Raw genomic sequence first — 27,408 nt, forward strand, 5'->3', positions numbered from 1 at the left:
AAGTAATTTCAAGATATGTGCCTAAATAACATTTATTTTTGTTGGAAGTGCCTTTCTTCAAGATAAAATTGAGGGACTATAACAATAAAATACCTTGGTAATTTATGGAAAATAAAATGTTTTAAAATGGATAAAATTAAAACATCAAATAAATCTCTTGCGTGCCCACTTCATAAGGCTAACACACAAACACATGCACATTCACTTTATTACTAAAATCACAATTTACTTTTACAAAATCCAAGTGAAACTGAAAACTTCAGTGTGTGTTGGTAGGCCTCCAGGCACTGCACAGGCCAGGGTGATTCATACAAGTCACATGATGTTTAAGAAATCATTCTATGATTTCAATTGATACCAGCTTTAGAAACAGAGCAGAGAAACAGATCGCATCACCCACGGGTAAGGAAGCATCCAACAGACAGCCACTGCAAGGACCGGGTAAGTCAATCCTACATGTAACCCGAATTAAATAACTTGGGTAAATGCTAAACACAATGAATTAATTAACAGATACATGTTTAATGGTCCTCATATTCAGAATTTAATGCATTTGATCTACACTTACAAAACATATAACTGTGAACATGTTATTTTAAAGCAGCTTGTTGCAATTGGCCCTAAAGGTAAAATATATTATTATTAATATTCTAATCAGGTAAATTATGTTAGTTAAAGAGTTTTATTTTCAATTGATGCAACGTATTTTGCACACATCTGTAAATATATATTTTCTTGTAAATGTATTTTTCTGTAAAAACATGTACTACAATTATTCCAGTACACTACTGAAAAATCTGGTAAAAGTTACTGAAGTATTAGTACTGGCCAGTTTGGGTCCTATTTTAATTATACACATTACTGACACCTTTTCTCCTTGGCAGCTCATTGTGTGTATATAAAAAATGAACAGGTTTGTTTTATTCTATAAAATACTGACAACATTTCTCCCAAATTCCAAATAAAAATATGAATGGAAAGGATTGGCTGCCATACATGTAGAGATGCTGATTTAAGAAAAGCTTGCAGTGGTCTCTTCATTTTATCCAGAGCTGTATAAATACAGGAAGTCAGAATTTTTCAAAAGCAGACTTTGTCAAGTCTTATTACTCCAGGAGCTTTTCTGGAAACTCCTGGAGTTTCCAGCCCAGGATATAATAAATTTATACATATATATGTATAGCTCTGGGAATAATTTGCCTTGACTTGTTGAAAAATTCCCAATTCCTTTTTTGTTTCTTTGTTTGTTTTGTGTGTGTGTGTGTATATATATATATATATGTATATGTATATATATATGTATATATATGTATATGTATATATATATATATATATATATATATATATATGTATATGTATATGTATATGTATATATATATATGTATATATGTATATGTATATATGTATATATGTATATATGTATATATGTATATGTATATATGTATATATATATATATATATATGTATATATGTATATATATATGTATATATGTATATATATATATATATGTATATATATATATGATATACACACATAATGAGCTGCCAAGGAAGTGATACCCAGCTTTAAGCACAATAATAAGAATAATATCATCAGATAACAAAATGCTTAGAAATATCATTAAAAAATAATATAATTACCATTTTGCAATTAAAGTTAAGCATGAAGCTCAGCGTTTACTGTAAAATCTAGTGAATTTATTAATGCTGTAGTATTAAAATGCTTTGGAGTTTACAGATTAAAATACATACAGATCTGCTTGTGTTCCTGTTTACACAATGCCAGCACAGTTTGCAATTTTAACAAATTCCATAGATGTAGGGATCTTGAACTTTTTGTCAAATAGATTAATGTGATATTTAAACACAGATATAATGTGGAGTATTTGTCAGCGAGAGAGTCATAACACTGCCTATATGAAACAGAGTTAGATATCTCCACTTGTTTGAACATATTGTAGTGATCCTAAGGCCTCACTAAGGGGGCTGGGCCTTAGTGATGTGGTAAGGTTGCTGCACTGTGGTGTGGCAGACTGGGGTTCAAATTTCACTATGGCTGGTACCTCTCAGGTCATTACGGTATGTGCTACTCTGTTTGACCACTTTATATGTTTCTGGGTGATGTCATTCAAATTTAAAGGATCTTGAGTGGCACCCCAATAAAGTCTTGGCCTTCTCAGTCACCAGATCTGAATCCAATCAAGCATTAATGGAATATTCTTGAACAACACCCAGCATTTCCCACCTCTATCAGCCAGGCGTGACTTTGTGCCTTATCCTTAAATTTAAAAAGAAGGGACGTTTTTCCTATATATATATATATATACAACATATACAGATCATTAATTTCTTCATAAACAAATATGGCAAAACTACTTCAGAAAACATGTTAAAAGTTTGTGCGGTTCCCCCTCCCCAGACCGCAAGGGTGGCCCTTTTTTGCTTGAGCACCTGCCACCCCAAAAATCACTGTGCACAGACCTGGTCTAAGCAAATGCTTTTGTGATGCATTTCATTCTGTTTGGTTAATTTGATTTGGATTAATCTGATAAAGGATTGAAGCCACCATAAATCCTATTAAGGCATTGCATTTTAATCAAATTAACAGTTGTGAAATGCCATATTCACAAATATGTTTATGCATCAAATTTTTCTAAAACTTTTGCTTGTCTGGGTTGTCTTTGTTGGCTTTCAGGTATCTTGATGACACAAATATTCTCATGATATATGCATGATGATTAATTTTCTTGTATGAAACCATTTAAAGCTTCACTTTAATGAGTGTCTCTCATTTCCTGTTACTATGCATGTCAGCTTTACCAATAGAACTCAGGAACAGACTGCAAGTCTAAGCAAACAGTCAAAAGACATCCCCTGCAAAGACCTGGTAAGTCTCTGTCTCTACAATATAACTTAAATGAAATATTGAGAAATGAAAAATTCTGAACTTGAATAAATACTAAAAACAATAAATGAATGAATAAATACAAATAAAATGTTCTTAATTTGATAAAATATAAACATTTTCTAATATTTTCTAACATTTCTTCTTCTTCTTCTTCTTCTTCTTCTTCTTCTTCTTCTTCTTCTTCTTATTATTATTATTATGTTAATTGTCCCAAAGGAATGAGTAATATAGTTATTGCATTATGTTTTATCTTCAGGAAAATATTTGTATCTATATATCCATTCATGTGGGAAAGAAATCTTCTATATGATAGTATGTTCTTTAGAAAAACTTGCCTGTCTGCCTCTGGAGCGGTTAGTTATAATTGAATAAACAATTTCTAATTAATTATTCTAATTAAGTTAGTGTTAGAGAGTGTTCCTTACTCACCTATCTCTTAAAGGAGTACATGTCTCCCTATCACTATCTCTCTATATGTATTTATTCATTAAATCATGTGGTATCATTAGAGTACTAGTATTTTTAGCATATATATGTAAATTAATTGTATTCATGAATTGTATTTTTTTTTAGAAGAACAATCAATTAAATTATCTGAATCAGTGAATATCATTAACAGAATGGTACAGTATTTTACAGACAGTGATTTGCCTGGGAAAAACTATCAGTTTAAAGTATATGTATCATGTTCAATGTGTTGCTGTTTCAAAGCTATTTACAAAATACATATTCAAGTGTAGTGTACTGTGGAAGTACAGACCAGGCTTATTTTAAAGAAACACAATCAGACTAGGATGAGGGTAATTCCTGAGTATATTTGAAAATAATCAGATTTCCACTTCCAGTTTGAAAGTGAAATTGAAACTAAAAGTCCTGAAATCCCAGGAAACTCCAGAAAATGTCCAGTCTTGTGTAAATGCAATACAAAATAAAGTATGACAAAATAAATAAATAAATTATGTAAGAATTATAAATAAATGGTAATATATGTTTTAAATGTTATTATGCAATAGAAAAACGAACACATACTTCCATACATATATATTTAAAGGCAGGTTATCCCCTCAAAACCGTTCACCTCTGTAATTGTAAGTGTATTAGACCCCTTTCACATTTGAGATTGAGGACGGCCCAGGGCCACCTTAACTCATATGCGAACGGGGTCATAGTTTTGAGGTGGCCCTGGGCAGGGTGACAACTAGTCCAGCTTTTTTTCTAATTTTTTTCATTTACAATGTAAATATCAACCCACCAGGCCCTGGGCCGTGTGAAAAGCATCAGTATGCAACTCAAACCATGCCCCCACAGACTCGAGTGTCTGTTTCAAAGAAGAGGCCACTTCTCGACAACGCAAAAGTACATTCACCAACAAATCTTACACAACTTCACAAGACAAACAGTATTGTCTTTATATTGTTTGAATTTCATTCAGTCATATCAATATAGCTTTAAATGTACTGATACATTCTGCTATCTCACATCTTTATATATATAGATAAGTACAGGTAATGAGTTATAATGAAAACAGTTCTAACTACTCAGTAAATGTAAATAAAGCTGGTAAACTTTCTATTGATATTTCTTCTAAGTATGATTGAAGTCTGAAATTTAACAGTATGCATTCATCAGGTTAAAATGCATTGTGAGATTGTGAACAGGACCAGGTAACTTTATTCACTTATCCGAATTGTACATTAAAACTATATACAATATATATATATATATATATATATATATATATATATATATAAACACAACTAAGCAGATTTCCATTCAAATCAATACATATTAAAAATATGACCAGATGTTTACTATGCAATCCGACATGCAATTATATTGAGCTGAGTAGTATAATTCAAAATGCCGGCTTTGAAGGCAACAACTGGGATGATGCAGAAATTAAAGCACTGTTTACAATGTGGATGGAAGATAAAGTTAAAAAAGAAACCAAATGGAAGTGTACATGAGGACATGACTATGCAAAAGTGATCATAGAAGGCTTCTTTTGATGGATTTCAATCACTCACCCGACCAAGTTAAAAGGAAAATTAAAATGCAAACATCAGACTTTAAAAAAAGTGGATGACAACATATGAAATGGATTGACGACACCAACACTTGATGTACTATAATATACACTGATCAGCCATAACATTGTGACTACTGACAGGTGAAGTAAATAACACTGATAATCTCATTATCATGGCACCTGTCAGTGGGTGGGATATATTAGGCAGCAAGTGAACATTTTGTCCTCAGAGTTGACGTGTTAGAAGCAGGAAAAATGGGCAAGCGCAAGGATCTGAGCGACTTTGACAAGGGTCAAATTGTGATGGCTAGACGACTGGGTCAGAACATCTCCAAAACTGCAGCTCTTGTGGGGTGTTCCCGGTCTGCAGTGCTCAGTACCTATCAAAAGTGGTCCAAGGAAGGAAAACCAGTGACAGGGTATAAAATAACATTGATGCACTGGTGTCCTTCATTGCTTGACCATTACCCCATGTAATGTAGCTGCATGGAATTTTAAGAAGAGTTTGCTTTGTAAAACATTTGATTTGTAATGGTCTATGATTGATTCTGATTCTTCCTTTCTTAATTACATATAAAAAGATTTCTAGGTGCTCCCATAATTTTTCCAGTGCATGTGTGTGTGTGTGTATAATGCCCAATGTGTGTGCATTATATATAATTAAGTTGTACCATAATTTATTTATTGCAGAAATGGCATTGTGGTTCAGTGGCAAGAATCCAGGGTTTGCCTCTCAAAGCACAACAAATCAGGAGAAGTAAGTTAGCATACATTTTGTCACAATCCTATTAATAAATTACAGGTGGAGATGAAGAACACAATGTCCCATCTCAGCTCTCTTCAATCACAAGAAATATTATGGATTTATAATTGTCAAAAGTGTGGAGGTGGTACATTTTTTTTGAATTTCACAAATGTTTGTCATTAACAACTTACCTAAATTATGAAGTTCTGAAACACAGGTAGTGGTACAGTGTGATTGCTATTTCCTTATACCAAACATTGCCTTAGACTTAGCTAAATAGGTGAATGTTATATTTCCCTTTTCTACCTTTGTGTATAATTTAGCCATGGTGGCAGAAATGTATTATTCACCAGTGTGTCTAGTTTTCATTTCTTCTCCATTGGGTATTTGTAAGACAGTAGATTACTGGAAAATATAAAATAATCTGCTTCAAATTTGATGATGAATAAAAGTTTTGAATTCTAATTACTTTTCATCTAGTTTTAGTGATGGAAACACAGAACAACACAGAGTCCTACATAACTACTTTGATGTGAAAGTTCGACCCTTCATTGACCTCATCGACTCCCTGAGATACCATGGCATTGAGAAAGATCTGAATCTGCCCGCTATCGCTGTGATTGGGGATCAGAGCTCAGGAAAGAGCTCAGTGCTGGAGGCTCTGTCTGGAGTGCCGCTGCCCAGAGGGAGTGGTGAGGCTTAAACCATATTCCCTCAGGATGTACCAGGGCTGAGACATCTCTGAAGTGGCTCACATTATGTTTAAGTAATGTTCACCCAACCTATCTTTCTACACTGCAAAAAAAAAAATACCCATCAAGAAACAATGTTAAAACAAGGAAAACGGGTACATATATTTAGAAAATTCCAGCAATATTTCAGAAGAAATATCTGCTAATGGAATAAGATGACAAGGCAAGGTGGCACAGTGCTAAGCCCTGCTGCCTGTCAACTCCTGGGACCTGGGTTCAATTCCTGTGTGGTGTTTACATGTTCTCCTTGTGTCTCTGTGGGTCCTCTCTGGAGGCTCCAGTTTTGGTTCCCTGATAAATAAGTCTGTGGCTCACTGTGACCCTTTACTACTACATTAAGTGGTTATTGATTATACATGGAATAAGATGACTATTTTATGAAAAAAAGACTGCAACATAACATGCTACTTTTCACTTAAAATTGGGAACATTATCCATTTTTAAGAATATTATTGCATCTTCGTTTCAAAACAAGATTCGTGCTAGCAGGGTTTGTGTTACTGCTAGATTAAAAAAAAAAAAAACATTTACCTGATTCACTTTCTCATTACTTTAAAATAGATCATTAATCGAAGACATTCTCCAAATCTGCTATTCTGGTATCAGGTAATATGTGAGGTTGCCAGTTAGGTTTTACTTTCAAATTAAGACCAATACACTTGATAAGACTTCTGTGTACAGTATTTAATATCAATATATAGTTTGTGGTCAGGCTTCTGCTCGGATTCAGACCACTACCGCCTCTCTAAGCATGATCCACATGACTTCAAATGAGCGAGAAATGTTCTGCTGCAAAAGACCAGTCCCTTGATGTGTAGGTATGAACACTCTACCAAGTCTAAGGGAGTGTTGTCACCATAACAGGATCATGTGCACCGTGAGACTTGTTATATGTATGTGGATGGATGGTTGAGATGCGTTTTATTGAAGCAAAGAAGAGAAATCAGTCACCCTTTACATGGATGCAAAACTCAACTGAATATGAAGCATAACATGTTATGAGCAGACAAATCTGATGATTTTCTGTCTGTTTTTTCAGGCATTGTAACCAGGTGTCCTCTGGAGCTGAAGCTGAGAAGGGCAAAGATAGCTGGTGATTGGAGTGCAAAGATCAGCTACGATGGCAACTCTGAAGAGATCAGTGATCCCTTAGAGGTAGAGGAGTATATTTGTAAAGGTAGGTGGGCTCTCTTCATAAATAGCCCAATTCAACATACTTTTAATTGTTTCAAGATCAAAATTTTGAATACATGAATAAAAGGAATACTTTGTCAATCATATCCTGCCTTTTATCTTCCTTGTTGTGTATCACAATAAGTCAAGTGTTATGAATTATACTGTTTTGAGTTTCTTTTCACATTTATTTCACATTTATTTCACATTTTAACAAACTGTTCTGAAAAATGACTGCTTTGAACAGTCTTATCATAGCTGTCTGATGGCATTTCAACAGGTGAATCTTCAAGACAGCTTTTGGGAAGCCGATTTGTGTTGTTGAATAAGCTGCTGGGTAGTTACAACAGTATAATTACAGACAAGCATACAATAGCACAGGCGAAACGTAAGAAGATGCACATTACTGATGTGGTTTACTCCCCGGATATTTTGTATTGCTTCATGATGTCACAGACCATGTCAAAGAGCAATTAAATAAATACAGTTTCCAGGTTAATGTTATGATTTTTCTTCTGCTTTTTTGTAGCCCAAAATGATCTGGCTGGGGATGGTGTTGGCATTTGTGCTGAGTTAATCAGACTGGAAATAACATCCAGCGAAGTCTCTGACTTAACCCTCATTGATCTGCCTGGGATCGCAAGAGTACCTGTGAAAGGTCAGCCAGAAGACATTGGCCAGCAGGTGAGTATCACCTGTGTAAGAGAAAATAGTCCACTCAGAAAGTGACGATCTTTCTCATTTTACCCCACATTGTTAAATGTATGTAAAAATGACTATCTACATAATAGCACTGTGTAATGTTTCTTAAGTTAGTATTTCATTAAATTGTTGTTTTAACATTAATAATGACAATATTTCCTTATGTGTTATTTGATTGCTTTTTATAAACTTTTGAAGCCCACATTTTAACACAGGTCTACTTCCACGCTTACATTGACAGCACAGCTCACACAACCCTCAGTCCCTTAACTACACCAAAGAAACTTTAAAAAACCTAATCCAGTTTGAACATTTCCCACAATGGCCACCAAGCTCTCAATGATAGATCTGGTATAAAAGTTTTCAAACTTACATTGGCAAATATATTTGAATCATTCTAAAATACTACAATACCTTTCAGCAAGCCCAGTCACATCAGGGGATGCCATGAGTAGAGGACCCAGGTGTGGGGCTAATGCTGGTCTGGGAAGGGGTGTTAAGAAACCGGTCAAAGGGATGGGAGAGGGATATGATGCAGGCTATCAAGGTTAAAAAGGGCAATCCAAGATAAGTTGTCCAATAGGCAGGCAAAAGATCAGTCGATCAGCAAACAGAGTGCTAGGGAAAATCCAGGAGTCGTTAACAAAGGGAGAAGCAAGGTCAGGTACACAGTGAGTCACTAAACACTGAAGAAGGTCTTGGAATTGTTTCACTAAAGAATACAAGACTTCACAATGAATGAGGGAACAGAGGGATATATATATATATATGAGAGAGAGAGAGAGAGAGAGAGAGAGAGAGAGAGAGAGAGAGAGAGAGAGAAAGAGAGAGAGAGAGAGAGAGAGAAAGACAGGACTCAGGGAGCAGATAGCAGAGGAGTGGAGTGCTGGAGCAATGGTTGGGAAGAGGGTCAATTAAGTGAAATGCACATTGAGTATGGAATGTAATTCTAGAGACAGAACTAGCATTCAGGCGATGATGACCTCAGGTGGTGAGGTGAGAACATGATACCCAGTAATGATTTCAGTACAATCAGGGTTATAGCATTTTACTATAAAGAACACAATAATGCACAGGTGAATTTATAGTATTTTAACAGTGTAAATTGGTGATTGCTAGATAAAATGAGCTAAGTTCTTTTTGTGGTTGTTTTCAGATTAAAAGCCTGATCTTGAAATTCATTTCAAAGAATGAAACCATTAATTTGGTTGTTGTGCCCTGCAATGTGGACATCGCAACCACAGAAGCCTTGAAGATGGCTCAGGAGGTAGATCCTAATGGAGAAAGAACACTGGGTATGAGAATTCATTATTATATTATTATATGGAGAACCAACTTTGCATAAGTTTTTTGCAAAATTTCTGATTGTTGCTTTAAGTTTGCAGTTTGGCTATAGTAATGTTATGGAAACATAAGGGACTTTAGATCTAAATACAAATTACATTACAAGTACAGGATGTTTTATACAAATTAACATTAGCATTTTACATTTTCACAAATATTTTATTATATACTATTATTTAATGAAAACACATCTATACTAAATAGTCATGGTTGTTATATAATACATTTATACTGATTTACATATTATGTATTTATATTTGATATTGCTTAAAATACTATAGTATTTTAGACTCTTGTTGCCCATCTTTATATTATTGTTAGGGAATGGTTCCAGAAATGTTGTGGCTTTGTTGCAACATTCTATTTTCAATCTCAGAACATTGAACATAATATTATACTGACATCTAGGAGCGTACAAACTGACATTGTACAATTTCAATGTCATGTTGAGACTATGTTAACGTGTTATCTGCGAAGGTTAGTAACGTACTGCGGGGCACGGGAACAGGGGACCTAGTTGCGGTGCGTGGTAGAGGTGGTCAGACAGGCGTGGGTCAGATACCGGCAGGACAGGGCAATCAGGGCAAGGCAGAGACGTGGTCGTGGTCACAAGCAAGGGTCGGCCGATCAGGCAAACAGAGTCAAGAGGAAAGTCCAAAGGAGTCGAGGCGAGGCGAGTACCACTTAGCAATGTAGTACAATACTAATAAAACTTCACAATAGCTGGGAGTTAGCGAGGGGTTTATAAGTGCAACAGAAAACCAGGTTGGGAGGTGCAGGGCGATTGGGAGCAGAGGGTGATTGCAGAAGTGCACATGGGTTTCAGGAATGTGATTGAATGAAGGGAGCTGGGAAAAGTGACTGGGAAAGAAGGGTGATGGCGACATCTAGTGGAGAGCTGGGGATGTGTGACAAGCACATGCAATTAATGTTTACAAATCAAAATATGAATACAGAATTAGCAAAGAAAAAATGGAACATTGATAAGCCTAAATTGTTCTAGCCGACAACACAGTGTAGTGTGGCTGTAACGATCACCCTGTACAGGAAATATATAGTCATAATTGCATTTGTTTACAGAAATGATCAACTAAAACATGAATGAACAATAATAATGCAAGGAAACAATTCAAGGATAATTTTAACTAGAATGCTAAAGTTCCTGGATAAACTTTGTCATACACACACACACACACTCACACACACACACACAGTATATAGTATGTATTGTTGTTTGAATATCCTCTGCTGGATTGTGAAGAAAGGGCTCTCATATTATATTTGGCACTATTTAGGAGGATTTTATTTTAAACTATTGTTATATCGTTATTTGCTTTATCTCATTCAGATATATGTGTTGTCTACAGGCAGGCCATTTCTTGTATCCAATCATATGTAATAATAATAATAATATGAATTGGTTCTAAAGCTCTGTATATACGAATTTAATGTAGAATTATTATTATTAGTAACCTAAGTGGAAACTTAGTATATAAAGCAGTATTAAACTAATGTCATTTAGTATATATATTATTAGAAGTATAAGTGAAATAAGTATTTCTAATATAATACAGTATGAAACAAATGTAATGTTTTAAAGTATTATTAGTAGAAGCGGTATAAGTATTAGTATGAAACAATATCTTATGGTGATCATATGGTAAAAACCTCTTAAAAGCAACGTAAAATCATGGAAAACATGCTATATTATAGGGAATAAACTGAGATATGTAGGCTTTTTTCTAACCAAGTCTCGTATCGCAGAGTTGTGACAAGACTGAATAATATGGAATCATAACAATACAAATAATCCATATTAAAGCCACGTATACACATATTTAATGTAGTATAATTTATCATCATCGTTATTATCATCATCGTTGTTATTATTATTATTATTATTATTATTATTATTATTATTATTATTATTATTATTATTATTTCTTGGCAGACACCCTTATCCAGGGCGACTTACAACATAAGCACAATACAATGTGCAAGAATACAGTTAAGTACAGGGCATCAAACATTACAAATTCAAATGTACATTTTACATTTTACAAATTCCAATGTACACAGGTAAGTACAGTAAGTGAGGTCATACATCCTGGAAAGTAAAAGCTAAGTGCTGTCAAGATGTTCAAGACATTGACCCTCACCTACCGCTGTCTCGACCACACTGCACCAAGTTACCTTCAGACCCTCGTCTCTCCATACATCCCGTCCAGACCACTGCGCTCCTCCAGTGCCAGAAGGCTAACTCTTCCTCCTCTGCACTCTCCTTCCTCCAGAGCCGCTCCTCCTCATCCCTGGCCCCTAAGTGGTGGAACGACCTGCCCACCGAAGTCAAAACCGCAGAGTCCTTGACCTCATTCCGGCGCTTAGTCAAGACGCATCTTTTCAGACTAATTATAATATTAGTCCTTTTAACCCCCGTCAGATAGCACTTCACAGATTGTTATTATGCTACTTGCGTTTTTAATTTATTTCCTTCTTGCTCCCTTTCCCGTAGCCCTTGACTGTGACCCTCCATCTTGACAGCACTTAGCTTTCAACGTCCAGGATGTAGGACCTCACTTACTGTACTTGGCTGTGTAAATTGTAAATTGGAAGTTGTAAAATGTATTGTAGTTTGAATTGCTGTTTTATGTAAATTGAATTTGTAATGATTGATGCCTTTATTGAACTGTGTTTTTGCACTTATGTTGTAAGTCACCCTGGATAAGGGCGTCTGCCAAGAAATACAAATAATAATAATAAAAAATAATAATAGGTCACAGTCAAGGGCTATGGGAAAGGGAGCAAGTGCAAATTAGTAGAAGTGGTATAAGTATTATAATTATACACTATTTAATACAGAAATCAAATAATATACGCTGTGAGGACCACAGTGGGAAATCCCAGTGCAACTCACAAGGCGCGTCGATTTAATCGATTATAACTCAATAAATATTAATCATAGCCATACAAAAAGCACAAGCAACCTGAACTGTATCAGGGCGAATAAGTGTGTGAAGTTTGGTATGTGTAGGTTAAGAACTGTAGGACAAACGACAGAAGAATAATAATAAAAAGAATAAAGATTTTGTAAGAGAACAATACCCTGCATGTTTTCACATGTAGACTGATAAGTGTTATTAAACAAACAAAGAGATAGTATACAGCTCTGGAAAAAATTAAGATACCACTGCAAAATGATCAGTTTCTCTGGTTTAATTATTTATAGATATGTGTTTGGGTAAAATGAACATTTTCGTTTTATTCAATAAACTACTGACATCATTTCTTCCAAATTCCAAATACAATATGAATGGAATGGAATGGCTGCCATACATGTAGTGATTCTGATTTAAGAAAGAATATCAGTGGTCTCTTAATTTATTCCAGAGCTGTAGTCAACCCAACCCATCCTCAACTGAAACCCCCACAACAGAGGAGAGGACAGTGGTGAAGAATTTATATTATGCAAATTCTCCCCAATTTATGTTTTTCTTTATCCAGCTCTTTCCAACCCTGAGTGTTGACTTTAGGAGCATTTAGAAAATACATGAGGGCAACTTTTATAGTGAGACCCATCTTCCATTGATCTAAATTTCTCTAGCATGTGTATATACAGTACATATATTTTTCTCCACAGCAATTTTGACCAAACCGGACCTGCTTGACAAAGGGACAGAACAGAATATTGTGGAAATTGTCCAAAACAAAGTTATCCACCTCAGTAAAGGCTACATGATTGTAAAATGCCGGGGTCAACAGCAAATCATTGACAAAGTTACACTGGCTAAAGCCACCAAGGATGAGATAGAATTCTTCAAGAACCATCAACATTTCCGGTAAGCTGCCAGAGTATTTGTTTCCTCATTTGTTACTCATTCAGTAGCCAAGGCTTCACAGTTTACAGCATTCATAAGCCTCCATTGGGAATTCTCTACCCCGGTTCATAAACTAGTCACACCCATTGTGATGGTGCTTACAGTTTTTTACAAGAGCACCCCTGGAGAGATTAATCATGCTGCGAGAGCAGTTCTCACAACACCAAGTCATCTTTAAAGCATCCATCGACACACAGGCAGCATTTATAGCATGTATAACCCTGACTCAGCAAACTCCAAAATATAACCCTGTCCAACTCAACCTTCCAGAGTGACCACCCCACCCACCTGAGTATCAATTGGCAACTGCCTATTATTATATGTCCACTTTCTGTGAATCAGCACACCACTCAAGAGTACTTGGGTTTTATTTGTCCCAAACTGTGGAATATTACCAGGGTGGATTTTACCCAGTTTCAGATGTTTTTTTCCTTAAAATAAAGAGGATTAAAATTGTGTGGCCATGGTCACAAGGGTCAACCTCCGGACGATACCTAAATAATTGTCAGGCCACACTGTGACTGTTCCTCTATTCTCCACCAGAGGTTGCTGACATGCCAGGTTCTATCTCCAATCCTTCTAAATCTTGTCATTCCCCTCATTATTGAATTATTACTCAGTAGTTTTCTATCAATTATCTCACACGTCTCCAGTTACCTTTTTTCCTCAAAAGTCAGCCCCTGTTGATCTTTAGATTGGACTCCTCCACAACGAACAAATAGAGTTTTTCATCATCGACTCCCCAGGGGAGGTCGTCATTCTGGGACTTCCTTGGTTTGCTTTTCATGACTCATCTATCTCCTGGAAAGAAGGGGGAATTCTGTCTTGGATTCCTCACTGTTTCTCTCAGTGCCTTTCTTTGCCATGTAAAACTATGCACATCGAAAGTCCTCAACTTTCCATGCCTCCTGAAATCCCTCCAGAGTATAGGGACCTGGTGCCTGTATTGAACAACAACCTAGCCTCCAAACTACCTCCTCACCAACCCTGGGATTGTGCAATTGATCTCCTTACTGGCACATCTACTCCCTGGGGCCGTATTTATCCTCTCTCTCTATCAGAGACACAGGCTATGGAGGATTACATCACTGAAACATTGGCATTAGGCATTATCAGACCATCCACGTGTCCGGCTGCTGCCAGTTTTTTCTTTTTTTGAAAAGAAAGATGGAGGATTGAAACCCTGTATCAACTATCATGCTCTTAACGAAATCACAGTGAAATATCAGTACCCACTGCCCCTGCAGCACTGGAACAAGTCAGAGGAGCCAGATTCTTTACAAAACTTGATTTGCGCAGTGCATATAATCTCATCTGTATCAAAGAAGGGGGCGAGTGGAAGACAGCCTTTTTTACGAGCAACGGACATTACGAATATTTAGTTATGCCCTTTGCACTGGTGAACAGCCTGTATTCCAGGCATTTCTGAATGAAGTACTGCATCACTTTCTGAATCGGTGTGTCCTGGTCTACATCAATGATATTCTAATTTTCTGCTCCACCTTCTCTGAACATGTAGAACATGTCCGTCAGGTCCTTCATTGTCTTTTGCAGAATGGGCTTTTTGTCAAAGTTGAAAAGTGTGAATTCCATCAGCAGCGCATCGGATTCTTAGGCTATATTATAGATGACAACGGGGTCCATATGGATCAAGCAAAGGTTAGGGCTGTTGCAGACTGGCTGCAACCCTGGACTGTAAAAGAGCTCCAGAGGTTTCTTGGTTTTGCCAACTTTTATTGTAGGTTCATACGCAGTACAGTTGCAGTTCACTTCACTTCTCTGCTTGAGGGAGCTGCTCGCACCCTCTCCTGGACAGACACTGCTACCACCGCTTTTATGCAGCTCAAGACCCTTTTTACCACAGCCCCAAATTCTACAACATCCAGATCCGTCCCTTCCATTTGTGGTGGAGGTGGATGCCTCCAAATCTGGGGTATGCGCTGTTTTCTCTCAAAGACATGGTCAACCTGTTAAACTCATTGTGCCTGTGCCTTCCAAACTCTCCACCACGGAAAGCATTATGATACTGGAAACCGAGAACTCTTGGCTATTAAAATGGCTTTTGAAGAATGGAAATACTGGCTAGTGGGAGCAAAACACCCATATCTAGTCCTCACAGACCATTGCAAACTTGAATACATAAGATCAGCCAAAAGACTTAAGGCTCATTGGTCTCTCTTCTTCACCCATTTTAAATTCACCATCACTTACTGTCCTGGATCTAAAAATACAAAAGCCGACGCATTATCTCGGCTTTACAATTCACGAACCAGTCCATCTCCATTGGAATCCATTATATCCCCCACTTGCATTGTGGCTGTTTAAGCTATTATGACAATAATACATACATTCCTGTTTTCTATAGAATACAAGAGTCAACCAAGCTGTTATTTTACGGCTCAGTAATGCATTTGTTTACCTACATTTCTGTTAAATCTTAACTTTATATACACTCACCTAAAGGATTATTAGGAACACCTGTTCAATTTCTCATTAATGCAATTATCTAACCAACCAATCACATGGCAGTTGCTTCAATGCATTTAGGGGTGTGGTCCTGGTCAAGACAATCTCCTGAACTCCAAACTGAATGTCTGAATGGGAAAGAAAGGTGATTTAAGCAATTTTGAGCGTGGCATGGTTGTTGGTGCCAGACGGGCCGGTCTGAGTATTTCACAATCTGCTCAGTTACTGGGATTTTCACGCACAACCATTTCTAGGGTTTACAAAGAGTGGTGTGAAAAGGGAAAAACATCCAGTATGCAGCAGTCCTGTGGGCGAAAATGCCTTGTTGATGCTAGAGGTCAGAGGAGAATGGGCCGACTGATTCAAGCTGATAGAAGAGCAACTTTGACTGAAATAACCACTCGTTACAACCGAGCTATGCAGCAAAGCATTTGTGAAGCCACAACACGTACAACCTTGAGGCGGATGGGCTACAACAGCAGAAGACCCCACTGGGTACCACTCATCTCCACTACAAATATGAAAAAGAGGCTACAATTTGCACAAGCTCACCAAAATTGGTCAGTTGAAGACTGGAAAAATGTTGCCTGGTCTGATGAGTCTCGATTTCTGTTGAGACATTCAGATGGTAGAGTCAGAATTTGGCGTAAACAGAATGAGAACATGGATCCATCATGCCTTGTTACCACTGTGCAGGCTGCTGGTGGTGGTGTAATGGTGTGGTGGATGTTTTCTTGGCACACTTTAGGCCCCTTAGTGCCAATTGAGCATCGTTTAAATGCCACGGCCTACCTGAGCATTGTTTCTGACCATGTCCATCCCTTTATGACCACCATGTACCCATCCTCTGATGGCTACTTCCAGCAGGATAATGCACCATGTCACAAAGGTCAAATCATTTCAAATTGGTTTCTTGAACATGACAATGAGTTCACTGTACTAAACTGGCCCCCACAGTCACCAGATCTCAACCCAATAGAGCATCTTTGGGATGTGGTGGAACGGGAGCTTCATGCCCTGGATGTGCATCCCACAAATCTCCATCAACTGCAAGATGCTATCCTATCAATATGGGCCAACATTTCGAAAGAATGCTTTCAGCACCTTGTTGAATCAATGCCACGTAGAATTAAGGCAGTTCTGAAGGCGAAAGGGGGTCAAACACAGTATTAGTATGGTGTTCCTAATAATCCTTTAGGTGAGTGTAAATTGATAGTTCTGCAACCAAGTACTTAATCATATATTACATGCAGCACTTCAGGTAAATACTTTTGCTTTTTGTTTGTATGATGAAAATTAATTCTTAAATGTAGTTAAAGTCTTTTGTAAAGGAGCTCAGTTACTGAGGTTGCTGTGGAGTTTAGAGGGGGAGAGTTTAACAGGCTCTTAGTGTATGAGCTTATTGGCCAGTTAGATTTGATGCTGAAGTATTTTTTAACTTTTTTCAGCCATACAGATTTGTTCCCCATAAGTCAGAATTACTGTATTGAAAACCATGTTTCTTTTCAGATCTCTTTTGCGTGAAGGAAAAGCAACTGTTCAATGTCTGGCCAAAAAATTAACCTTGGAGTTGGTGGATAACATCAAAGTATGTAAAAGTTCAGGTGATTCTTCCCATCACATTGGGTTCATGAGTCACATCATATCTTAATTAAAATAAATGAATAGAATTCATAGTTGCTTCTGGCCTGTGTTAAAAATATAAGAATATCTAATTTTCTTGTATTATGTGTTGTTGTAGGAAGTTTAGTAAAGTAATAAAGGCTTGAGTCAAGATGAGGAGAGTACATTTTTAAATGTTTTATAATATTATTTAAACCATTTTGATTAATAGAATGTTATTTTAACACCTGCAACCTGGATATATGCTTAAATAGATCAATTCAGTATTGAGAGACATTGAGGGCACCCATATGCATTAAAAAAAATAAAATTTCCTGGTAATGCAATTATTCCTTCAAATGGATGTTAGTTGGAATAGGACATTTCTTTAATATACAATTTCCAAATCTTAAATTGTAAATGTCCCAAAACTCCGTCTATAATTTTCCAGCATTATAGGATTTGTTTTTCTTTTTGTTTTTAAGTAAATTACAGTGTATTTCAACATGATCAAAGTGACAAATCCTTATCTGTGGCATTTTGTGTTAAGTAAAACAAATTAGACTATCCTTGATCATTGAGGTTGTGTTCAAGCAAATAACATCTCTTTTTGAACCTTAATTTCGTATGCTACTTCTTCTTCTTAAGAAAACCGTGCCTTCCATTGCGAAACAAGTTAAGGAACAACTCAATGAAACAACAGGGCAGCTGCAGAGATATGAAGCAGGGCCTCCAACAGATGAAAACGAAAAGTTAATGTATGTTGTTGAAGTGAGTATCAGCTCCTTATACAATTTTCCAGGATAATCCTCTGTAACTCTTGAATGTCATATTGGATGTTTGTCTTTACAAATTTTATAAATAATCACTAATTCACATGAAGTAATACAATTTATTGCAGACTAAAGCACAATCCTTTCAAATTGAATCCTGCATTCAACATGACAATTAAAAGATGTTTAATGTGCTTCAGAGTAGAGAAAAACTGAGTATTTATACTGGGAAAAGTAAGATGTTAGTTACATTGTCATATTTCAGATTCCAGTGCTATTGCAAGTATTATACAACATTATTATTATTATTATTATTACACCCTTACCCAGGGTAACTAACATCCATGTCATGAAATATCAATGTAGAATCTTTGTAACTCCAAATTTGTATTTCATGTGAATCACATCAAACCAGCAAGAACACTTTATTCCATTAAAAGATTATAAATGCATGCTGGACTGGAGAGACCTATATCACATATCCTCTCACATCCCCTCTCACATCTCCTCTCTTATATTCCCCTGCTTGCCTGAACTGAACTCAGCTTCTGACATTCCTCAATCACCCAATAAACATTCCAAGTCACCATGTGCACTTCTATTACTCTCTTGTCACATTGGTTTTCACTCCTCACCTGTTACCTGCTTCCCTCTGTTTCCGTATATGTCCCTCAGTTTCCCTAACTTATTGTGAAGTTTTGTCTTATTCTTGATAGTCATTGCTGTGCCTTGACCGCTGTATTCTGTTTCTTTGACTACTCTTCTGGATTTCCTGGTTTTGACTGTTTGCTCCCTTGATTGACCTCTGGAGTGTTTCCTCACTCTGACTTCTGGATTTGCCCCTTGATTTGTTTGCCTTGGTTCACTGCTGTGTTTGAGTCTGTGCTTGGGTCCTGCCCTGTCCTGCTAACCGTGACAAGACCTTTCTAATGGGGGACCAACTTCCCTCAGTCTGATGACAAATAATATGATCAACTAATAAATGGAATGACATTTATCAGTGTGCTCATGTATATTTTTGGGTTTACAGGAATTGTCTGATTTCACTCAAAAAGTTATTGATCTGTCTCAAGGGAATTGTGGCCAAAGGAATCTGTTTCCTCCCCTGCGATCAGAATTTGGGAAATGGGAAGGCATTCTGGAAGAACAATTGCCATGTTGTAAGTGAGTCAGGAAGAAAATGTCCCTATTATTTGACTTTTTGCCTTACCTTGTATTGTCCTATTTTGGATTGTAGTGTGTTAACATTGTCCTTGTAAAATCTTGTAAAAATCTTGTAAAACCTGCCATTACTCGCTAAACATGGTTTAGATTATTATATTTGTCTAATTAAACAAAATGCTGCTTTAAACCAATATTATAACACAAAGTGATTTTATTGATGGGGGGAAAAATGATTGTGACTGATATTGTGTAATTACTGAATACTTGATTTGCCAGTATACAAGAAGGCCATCGTGGCCCTCTTAATTAAAAGCAAACTGTAGGGCTATATGCTATATTAATCATTGTATTCCTATTAACTTTTTTTGTAATTACACTCTTGTAGTTACATTGACCTGAAGCAGGTGTAACTTTTAACAGTGCCAAAATAGACTGAAAATCGAATGAAAGCATCAAATCTTCATTTTATGGTTTTGTAGTTGTGAAAGAAGTGGAAGAAGTAATCCAAAATTATGAAGACACTTTTCGTGGTGCAGAGTTGCCAGGTTTTATTAACTACTCAGTATTCCAGACACTTGTCAGAAACCATGTGAAGAAACTGGAGGAACCAGCCAAAGCAACAATGATGTCCGTTAGAGGTAGGTGCACATCACTTTTGTATCAGATATATCATCATGTAGGGATATGAAGAAAATGCATATTCAATTTAATCAGATAATGGTTCTGTCCAACTTAACCAATTTAATTGAATTGTAAATGCAGTGGATTTTGGTATCTGTGATTCTGCAGCCATAAAGAATATATTTTTGTGAGGAGGTGAAAGGATTAGTAAAATGTAGTTTCAAAACCATATATATACTTTTAATTGTTTACATATTTGTATATAATTGCACTGCATTATTCTCTTTTTTTTCCATCAGACATTGTGTATAAAGAGTTTATTAATATTGCTGAAGAGTGCTTTGAGCGTTTTCCTTGTCTTCTGTTTGTGGCAAAGGTAATTAAAAAAAATATTACAGTATTCAATACACACTTTACAATTTATTTGTAGCAAAATATATAATATTTTATTTAAATGTAAAAATAGGTTATGGAGTGATTGTTTATCATGAGGATATGATTTATTTAATAGTGAAAATATTATTTGATCAGGAACTGAAATCTCTATCTTTGACCTTGGTTCTTATTCATCCTCAGGACAGAATCGATAACATAAAACAGAGGCAAGAGACCAAAGTAACAGAGAGGCTGGAAAACCAGTTTCATATGGAGTACCTAGTGTACACCCAAGATAGCATCTTCTGGAAAACCATGAAGGAGAATCGACCGGGTCTCCTCAATCACGTAAAGGAAGCGGCACAAGACCTTGTGATGGATGCTACTGATTTAAAAACTGGCAACTCAGATATGTTAAATAAACTTAGCTGTTACTTCCAGGTGAGTGAAACCTTATTTTATTATCTTACCACAGCTGGTTTTATGAAATGTATTTCTGTACAACTGACTCTGCTCATAGGTAATGCCTGTGTTGTTGTTTTTATATATCACATGGAACTGTGCTACACAACTCAGCAGCACTACCTTAAGTGTAAAAGAGGTGTATCAAATATGGTGTCTGAGTAATGCACATTGACACATTTCCATTATTTGGTATATAATGCTCCGCAGGTTGCATGATTCTGGGATATGTTAAGTTTTCCAGGAATGCAACCCTCGCTTATCTTGAGGGATTACTGTACCTTTGACTGAGTGGCTTTTTAATACTTCTGTTTAACTTTTATAATAATGAAACTGTGAATGGGGTTTCAATTCTTGTACAGATCCTGGAAAATCCTCCTTAATTCCAGATCTTAATATCATTGAAGCTGTATGGGAGTATTTGGACAGAGAAAAAGTTAAAGTTAAAAAAAAAAAGATTCCCAGCATCTTAGATGATCTTTGGAAGATGCTGGAAGAAGCGTTGAGTCAAAGACCTAGACAGAAGCCCTTCGAAGTGAAAGGGTTTAGGACCGAAGCGCATGGCAAAACTTAAAGCAGAGACTAAAGGATTGGAAATGATAAAGGTACAGAGAGGACAATACAATAATCAAAATCAACAAGTGAAGCAGTATAAGTCCTGGAATCGGGCAACAAGACTAGGGTAGGCAAATCCAAGAATCTGTAAAACGAGTAAGCAAGCAAAGGCCAAGAACACAGCGAGCAAGAGAATAACAAGAAATGCTCAGACTGTTGCACAGAAAAGCAACCAAGACTTTACAATGAGGGCAGGTAACAAAGGGGTTTATATATTAATGAGAAGGGCTGGGATGAGTGGGGACAGGTGTGCTGAGTGATTGGAAAACGATGAGCAATTGAATCAGGGTGAAGGAGAATGGCAATTTGTGGCCTCTGGTGGGAAGCCAGGGAATCTTATGGCTGGGCATGACACGTGGAACACAATACCTTATTACAAAATTCAGTCTCCTTATAAGAATTTCAATGCTTTAGAAGGGAAAGGGTGGATATAATCACAATTAGTTAATAATATACATTTGGTTATTTGAAAAATTATTTTTCATAAAGGTATATTTGCATTTAACACATTTTTCTAACAGAGTAGAAAAATGCTTAAGGTGTGCATGCACAAACAAAGGTACATGATATAATTCAAATGGTGAATATGTTAAAATGGCAAAGGGCCAGATATATTGCAACCAGAGATGAGCAACGTTCAAGAAGACCACATGATGGGAAGATGAGATCAGAATATTTGCTGGCATAACCAGGAAAAGAGAAGCTGTTGATTATAAAAAGTGGAAACGTATTGGGGGGCCCTAAATCCAGCAGTGGGTTGACAGAGTTTGATGCTGTTGATGTATATATGTTTTCTTTCTTTGGACACCTGATTTTTAGTCTCAACAAAGTGTATTCATCAGTGTAGTTCAGACAAATAAGACTAAGCTGTTCCATGTTGCACCATATAGTGGGGAGATTTGGACATGAAAACATTGACAAAATTTGAAAATCAATAATGTTAAAATGTAAAGCACTGGAAGACATGTTAAAAATGTTAACCTCTGAACATTTTTTACAGATGGTCTGTTGGTCAGTGTGCATCTCTCTTTGAATGAAAAATGAATGGAAGAACAGAAGAATGTGTAATTCAGATCCCTTTCGTGTGGGGTTGAATTGTAATCTAACAAAGTATAATTACGTGTATTGAGTTCTTTGGTGTCATCTAGTGACTTTTTAAAAGTAGCAGCACAAAGTACAACTTTGGAAGTTCATTGTCACTCCTATTCTTAGATAGCCAATGTTTAGTAAATACGGCACCATATATATTTGATTGCAGTGAGAATGACTGCCAAAAAAGGGCTGTTAGTGTGTGTTTGTCAGGAAATCACTTTGAAGGTGTTGATGCTAAAAGAGGAGTCTTATGCAAAGAGTATGTACATTAAAAAAAATGCCTTGAGAATATGGGTTTCATTTAGTTCAGCTTGGCTCGCAACAAATATGATTGCATACTCAGAAAATAGGCCATATACAGAAGTACTGTAACATGGTTTGGGGCCAGGAAATATTGGGAGGCTGTATTTTCACATCTTTCACATCCTCACAGTCACGTCCATAACTATGGACACGGTGCGGAACTACAATTTTCATGTATGTGTTGATTCCCACCTATAATGTTCCCTTGCCCCAGAATAACATCACCCACAAAGCATTACACTATATAAAAACGAGAAACAGGTGCTTACAATGTCTTCTTGATTACTCTTATACATGTTTACTGAAGAAGTATACCATTGCAAAACCTCAGTAAATGTAAGAAAGCAAAGTTAAAATAGTAAAACATGGAGGGGTATAGAAAACACAATAATAAAAAAAAACATGATGGTAAAGGAAATTACATGCACTGGTTAATTATGGAAAAAAAAAACTGCAAAATTATAGTACAATTTTACTGTGGTAAACTTTCATATAGTTACCCAAATGAGCAATAAATTAATTTAAAAATGTATCTGTTGAATCAATTTGATGCTGAAACACTCAATCTTTTCTCTTTCCCTCAGATCGGCTCCCAGCGTCTGTCTGACCAGGTGCCCATGTTGATTCGTTTCTTCATTCTTGATGAAGCAGCCAGAATGCTAAAAAAGGAGATGCTGTCACTCTTAAAGGAATGTGACATTAATCATCTCCTTAGAGAAGAGACAGAAACCAGCCTGAAGAGAGGAGAACTACAAAACCGCATGGAACGCCTGACCATGGCCCAGAATCAACTGAACAACTTTATCAAGTAGTCCGATATAAAGTGGTGAGCCAAGGATCTGAATAGTCCTGAAGCATGGTCTGCAAAGAGTACAATACTTTTTCATTGTTTTTCACTAAACTATGCTTTATCAGGAATCAAATTCAATGCTAAATGAGTAGATTACCTAATATGGTAGATAGGGGGTAGGGGGTGGGGTGGGGTGGGGTTGTGGGGAAATAAGAAGAAACATTTCCACACCAATTCCATGCATCCCCTACCATTTGAAAAACCACAAATACCAGGTTCCTAACACGTACCCTTAGTGTTTGTAGTTTCCCATTCCACCTCCTCCCCAGTATACACTTCTTTATCAGTTACTACTATTAAAGCTCATTCCTTGGGGGGAAGGGGGGCTGTTGTTTGACATTCTTGCCCTTTTAGAGTAAAGCCAAATCTTTCATATAATTGCTCATACTAATTAGGGTTGGAAACTACTAAAAGTGAAGATATGAATAGAATAAAAAGTAGAAGGCCTTACATTTGTAATACTCTGAAAGACATACAACACTTGATACTAATTAATTTTAAAAAGGGTTTAAAATTTAAAAGAATGCAACTTCTATGGTACACTAAGCAAAAAATCATAAAGCAAAATCTACTTTCCGTACTGTAATCCCTAAATCTTCAACAACAAAACACTTAGTAACTTTGCTCAGGACTACTTCATTTCTGGTACCAAACTAAAAAAAATTCAACACAGAAAGAATGTAATAAAGCACATTTAACAAACAACCAGCAGGGAGCAGGAAACTGAAACAGACAAAAAAAAAAAAAAAAGCCAAAGCTGAATTTTGAGATTCTGTAAATTCTGGATTATCAGTAATGATCAACAGCTCACATTTAATGGTAGTTCACTACAAAATAACAATTAAGTAATGTCAGTTTAATGTAATAGTGTACAATCAATTTCTAAACTACATTTTATTAGCCTGTTTTAAATATCATATTCCAAATCAACATGTAATTGAGGAAAAATATTGTCATTCAAATACTTTTTTTCAATAACTCATATGTGCAAGATAAAATACAACATTCTCTTTTAGAGTTTACATTTGTTTGCTTTTAAGCTTTTTTAGTCTTGGAAATGTAATCCTGTTTTAAGACTGTACTGTGCCATTCTAGTCAGCAGTAGATGTTTTATAAAGTGCTGTGGCTTCTCATTAACATTTTACATTTCTTTTTTTTTTACTTTTTATTAAACGTATATATATATATATATATATATATATATATATATATATATATATATATATATTGTTTTGTTTGTTTATTAAACATGTCCTCCCTGGTACCTGTCATCCCAAATAAAAGGTGGTACATTTTGTTTAGTGGATCATTGGACCGGATTGGTGCTACAGATATCATAACCATGTACAAAAACATTGGCACAAAGAATGCAGATGTGAAGGATTGAAAATGTATAGATTAGTACAGGCTGCCTGAGATATGCAAAGGATTCTTGGGCAGGGAAATTTCCTATACATATATATGGAGTTTTTGTTTTTATTAGGATTCCAAAATAAACTGGGTATAGCTCTGTAGAAAAAGTTATTTCTTTATTTCTTTTATGTCTACATTCAAATTGCTCAAGGTCCAAAACTGTGCAGCTAATGGAATCCATAGTAGGACAGTACTATTCAATTGTAAAAGAGCGGCTTGATGTGTTGATTTATAGTTTGGCAAGTAATTTGGGATATATCGATTTTGGTGCTAATCACTGCCCTTGATTCATGGTTATTGTTCCTGGGGTTATGTGTGTGTGTGTGTGTTTGTGTGGGGGGGAGGGGGGTTTAGGCTGCTATGAGTGGACTTGTGAAAGTGCCTTAATTTGAATAATGCCATTTTGGAAGCTTGTGGGCAGAGGGAATATGTACATTTCAAAATCTAAATAAAGACTTTGTGGATTAATCATTTATGGAGTTGTACATTGCTTCAACATGTGTGTCAAGTTGGAAAGACCACACACAATTAAGTAATTAATGACATTCTACATCAGATCTTTGTTGTGTTCATCACTCTGACTCAGTTTTAATGTGGTGCAACAAAGTATGGAAAAATGTATTACTTATGTCTCTGTATATATAGATATATATAATATAACTGTAAATGTGTGTGTGAATTATATAGTTGCCTTTATTTAAAAAAAATCTGGAAACTGGAGAATCTATCTACCTGTCTATCTATATGTCTAAATATGTATATATACAGTATTTGTGTATGTCAATTGAAAGGTAAGCATTGCTTTTAAAATATTCTTTACTGTTTATGTGGAGAGATGCTCTTTACCACTCTGTATCTATATCCCCATTGCCATTGGACAATCACATATAAGGAATGCTGGATGACATATATTTTAATCTTTTGCCATGTCAATAAACATTCGCAAAACATTATTCACTCAGGCTGTCTTCATCAGTTTGAATGGAAGCGATTCGATTGTAAAGGGTGCAAAAAGAAACTGCTCTTATTTGATCAATGGGAAGACGACATGGGGGCTCACCAGTTGCTGTTTATGCAGCTCTCCAATCCACCAGTAGGTGTCATTATAGAAACATGTTACAGCTAGAGGTTTAAAAAAAACACATCTAAATTCCCTATATACCCCTTCACTCTTTACTCCCAAGACACACTGACTACTGGATTAAGGAAGAGGCAGGTATTTTAGCATTTGTTCCATTTAATATAATAAGAGGCCCTTCACATGGCCTATTGGCACCACTAGCATTGAAGTTGTTACATTGTTTAAATGTTTAATTCTGATACTTGTATGCAGCAGATTAAATGTATATAATGTGCCTGTGAGGGAAGAGGAGAGGGTCCTCTATTCTGTCAGCTTACTCTTATAGTGTTACTACTCCACCTCAGGCATCCTAGTGGTGGCAGCCCAGCATGTCAGCTATGCTATGGGATGGTGGCTTGATTCTCCCAGTAGTCAGCAGCATTGGACTCGCGTAATAAAAGTACTCTGTTGATGATCTGTACTCCCTCAGGTCTGCATCGATGTGTTTGTATGGCAGAGGCCATTCTTTACTCATGGCCCGAGGACTGTCTGTGAGGTCTACGTCAATCATCTTGCTTCCTGGAAAGGAAATGTCCCAGGTGGGTCAGAGACATTTAAGAAGCAATGGAAACCTTGAAACTCAGTGTGTGATGTCACTTTCAATTGTGAAGAACCCAAATGTATAATTACAAAGATTTAAGTGTTAGGTGCTCTGTACTTTTACATGCTGCTACAGTGAGGGAAAAAAGTATTTTATCCCCTGCTGATTTTGTACGTTTGCCCACTGACAAAGAAATGATCAGTCTATAATTTGAATGGTTGGTGTATTTTAACAGTGAGAAACAGAATAACAACAAAAAAATCCAGAAAAACCCATTTCAAAAAAGTTGATTGATTTGCATGTTAATAAGTATTTGATCCCCTATCAATCAGCAAGATTTCTGGCTCCCAGGTGTCTTTTATACAGGTAACGAGCTGAGATTAGGAGCACTCTCTTAAAGGGACTGCTCCTAATCTCAGCTTGTTACCTGTATAAAAGACACCTGTCCACAGAAGGCATCAATCAATCAGATTCCAAACTCTC

General features: G+C 36.3%; 1 protein-coding gene across 1 annotated transcript; it reads left to right on the top strand.

Annotated features, from left to right (window-relative positions):
• Positions 1 to 364: 364 nt before the first annotated feature.
• LOC136751389 (interferon-induced GTP-binding protein Mx3-like) lies at positions 365 to 23,961 on the top strand. The gene is made up of 15 exons (XM_066706970.1): positions 365 to 441; positions 2,815 to 2,887; positions 5,628 to 5,694; positions 6,163 to 6,374; positions 7,474 to 7,611; positions 8,137 to 8,291; positions 9,466 to 9,604; positions 13,291 to 13,489; positions 17,504 to 17,582; positions 18,245 to 18,367; positions 19,400 to 19,529; positions 20,013 to 20,171; positions 20,454 to 20,530; positions 20,731 to 20,970; positions 23,586 to 23,961. Exons 3-15 carry the CDS (start codon positions 5,630 to 5,632, stop codon positions 23,811 to 23,813), a joined length of 1,944 nt encoding a protein of 647 aa, XP_066563067.1. The 5' UTR covers positions 365 to 441; positions 2,815 to 2,887; positions 5,628 to 5,629; the 3' UTR covers positions 23,814 to 23,961.
• Positions 23,962 to 27,408: the final 3,447 nt, after the last annotated feature.

This window comes from Amia ocellicauda, chromosome 6 (assembly GCF_036373705.1).
Source record: "Amia ocellicauda isolate fAmiCal2 chromosome 6, fAmiCal2.hap1, whole genome shotgun sequence".
In the NCBI taxonomy this organism is placed as follows: domain Eukaryota; kingdom Metazoa; phylum Chordata; class Actinopteri; order Amiiformes; family Amiidae; genus Amia; species Amia ocellicauda.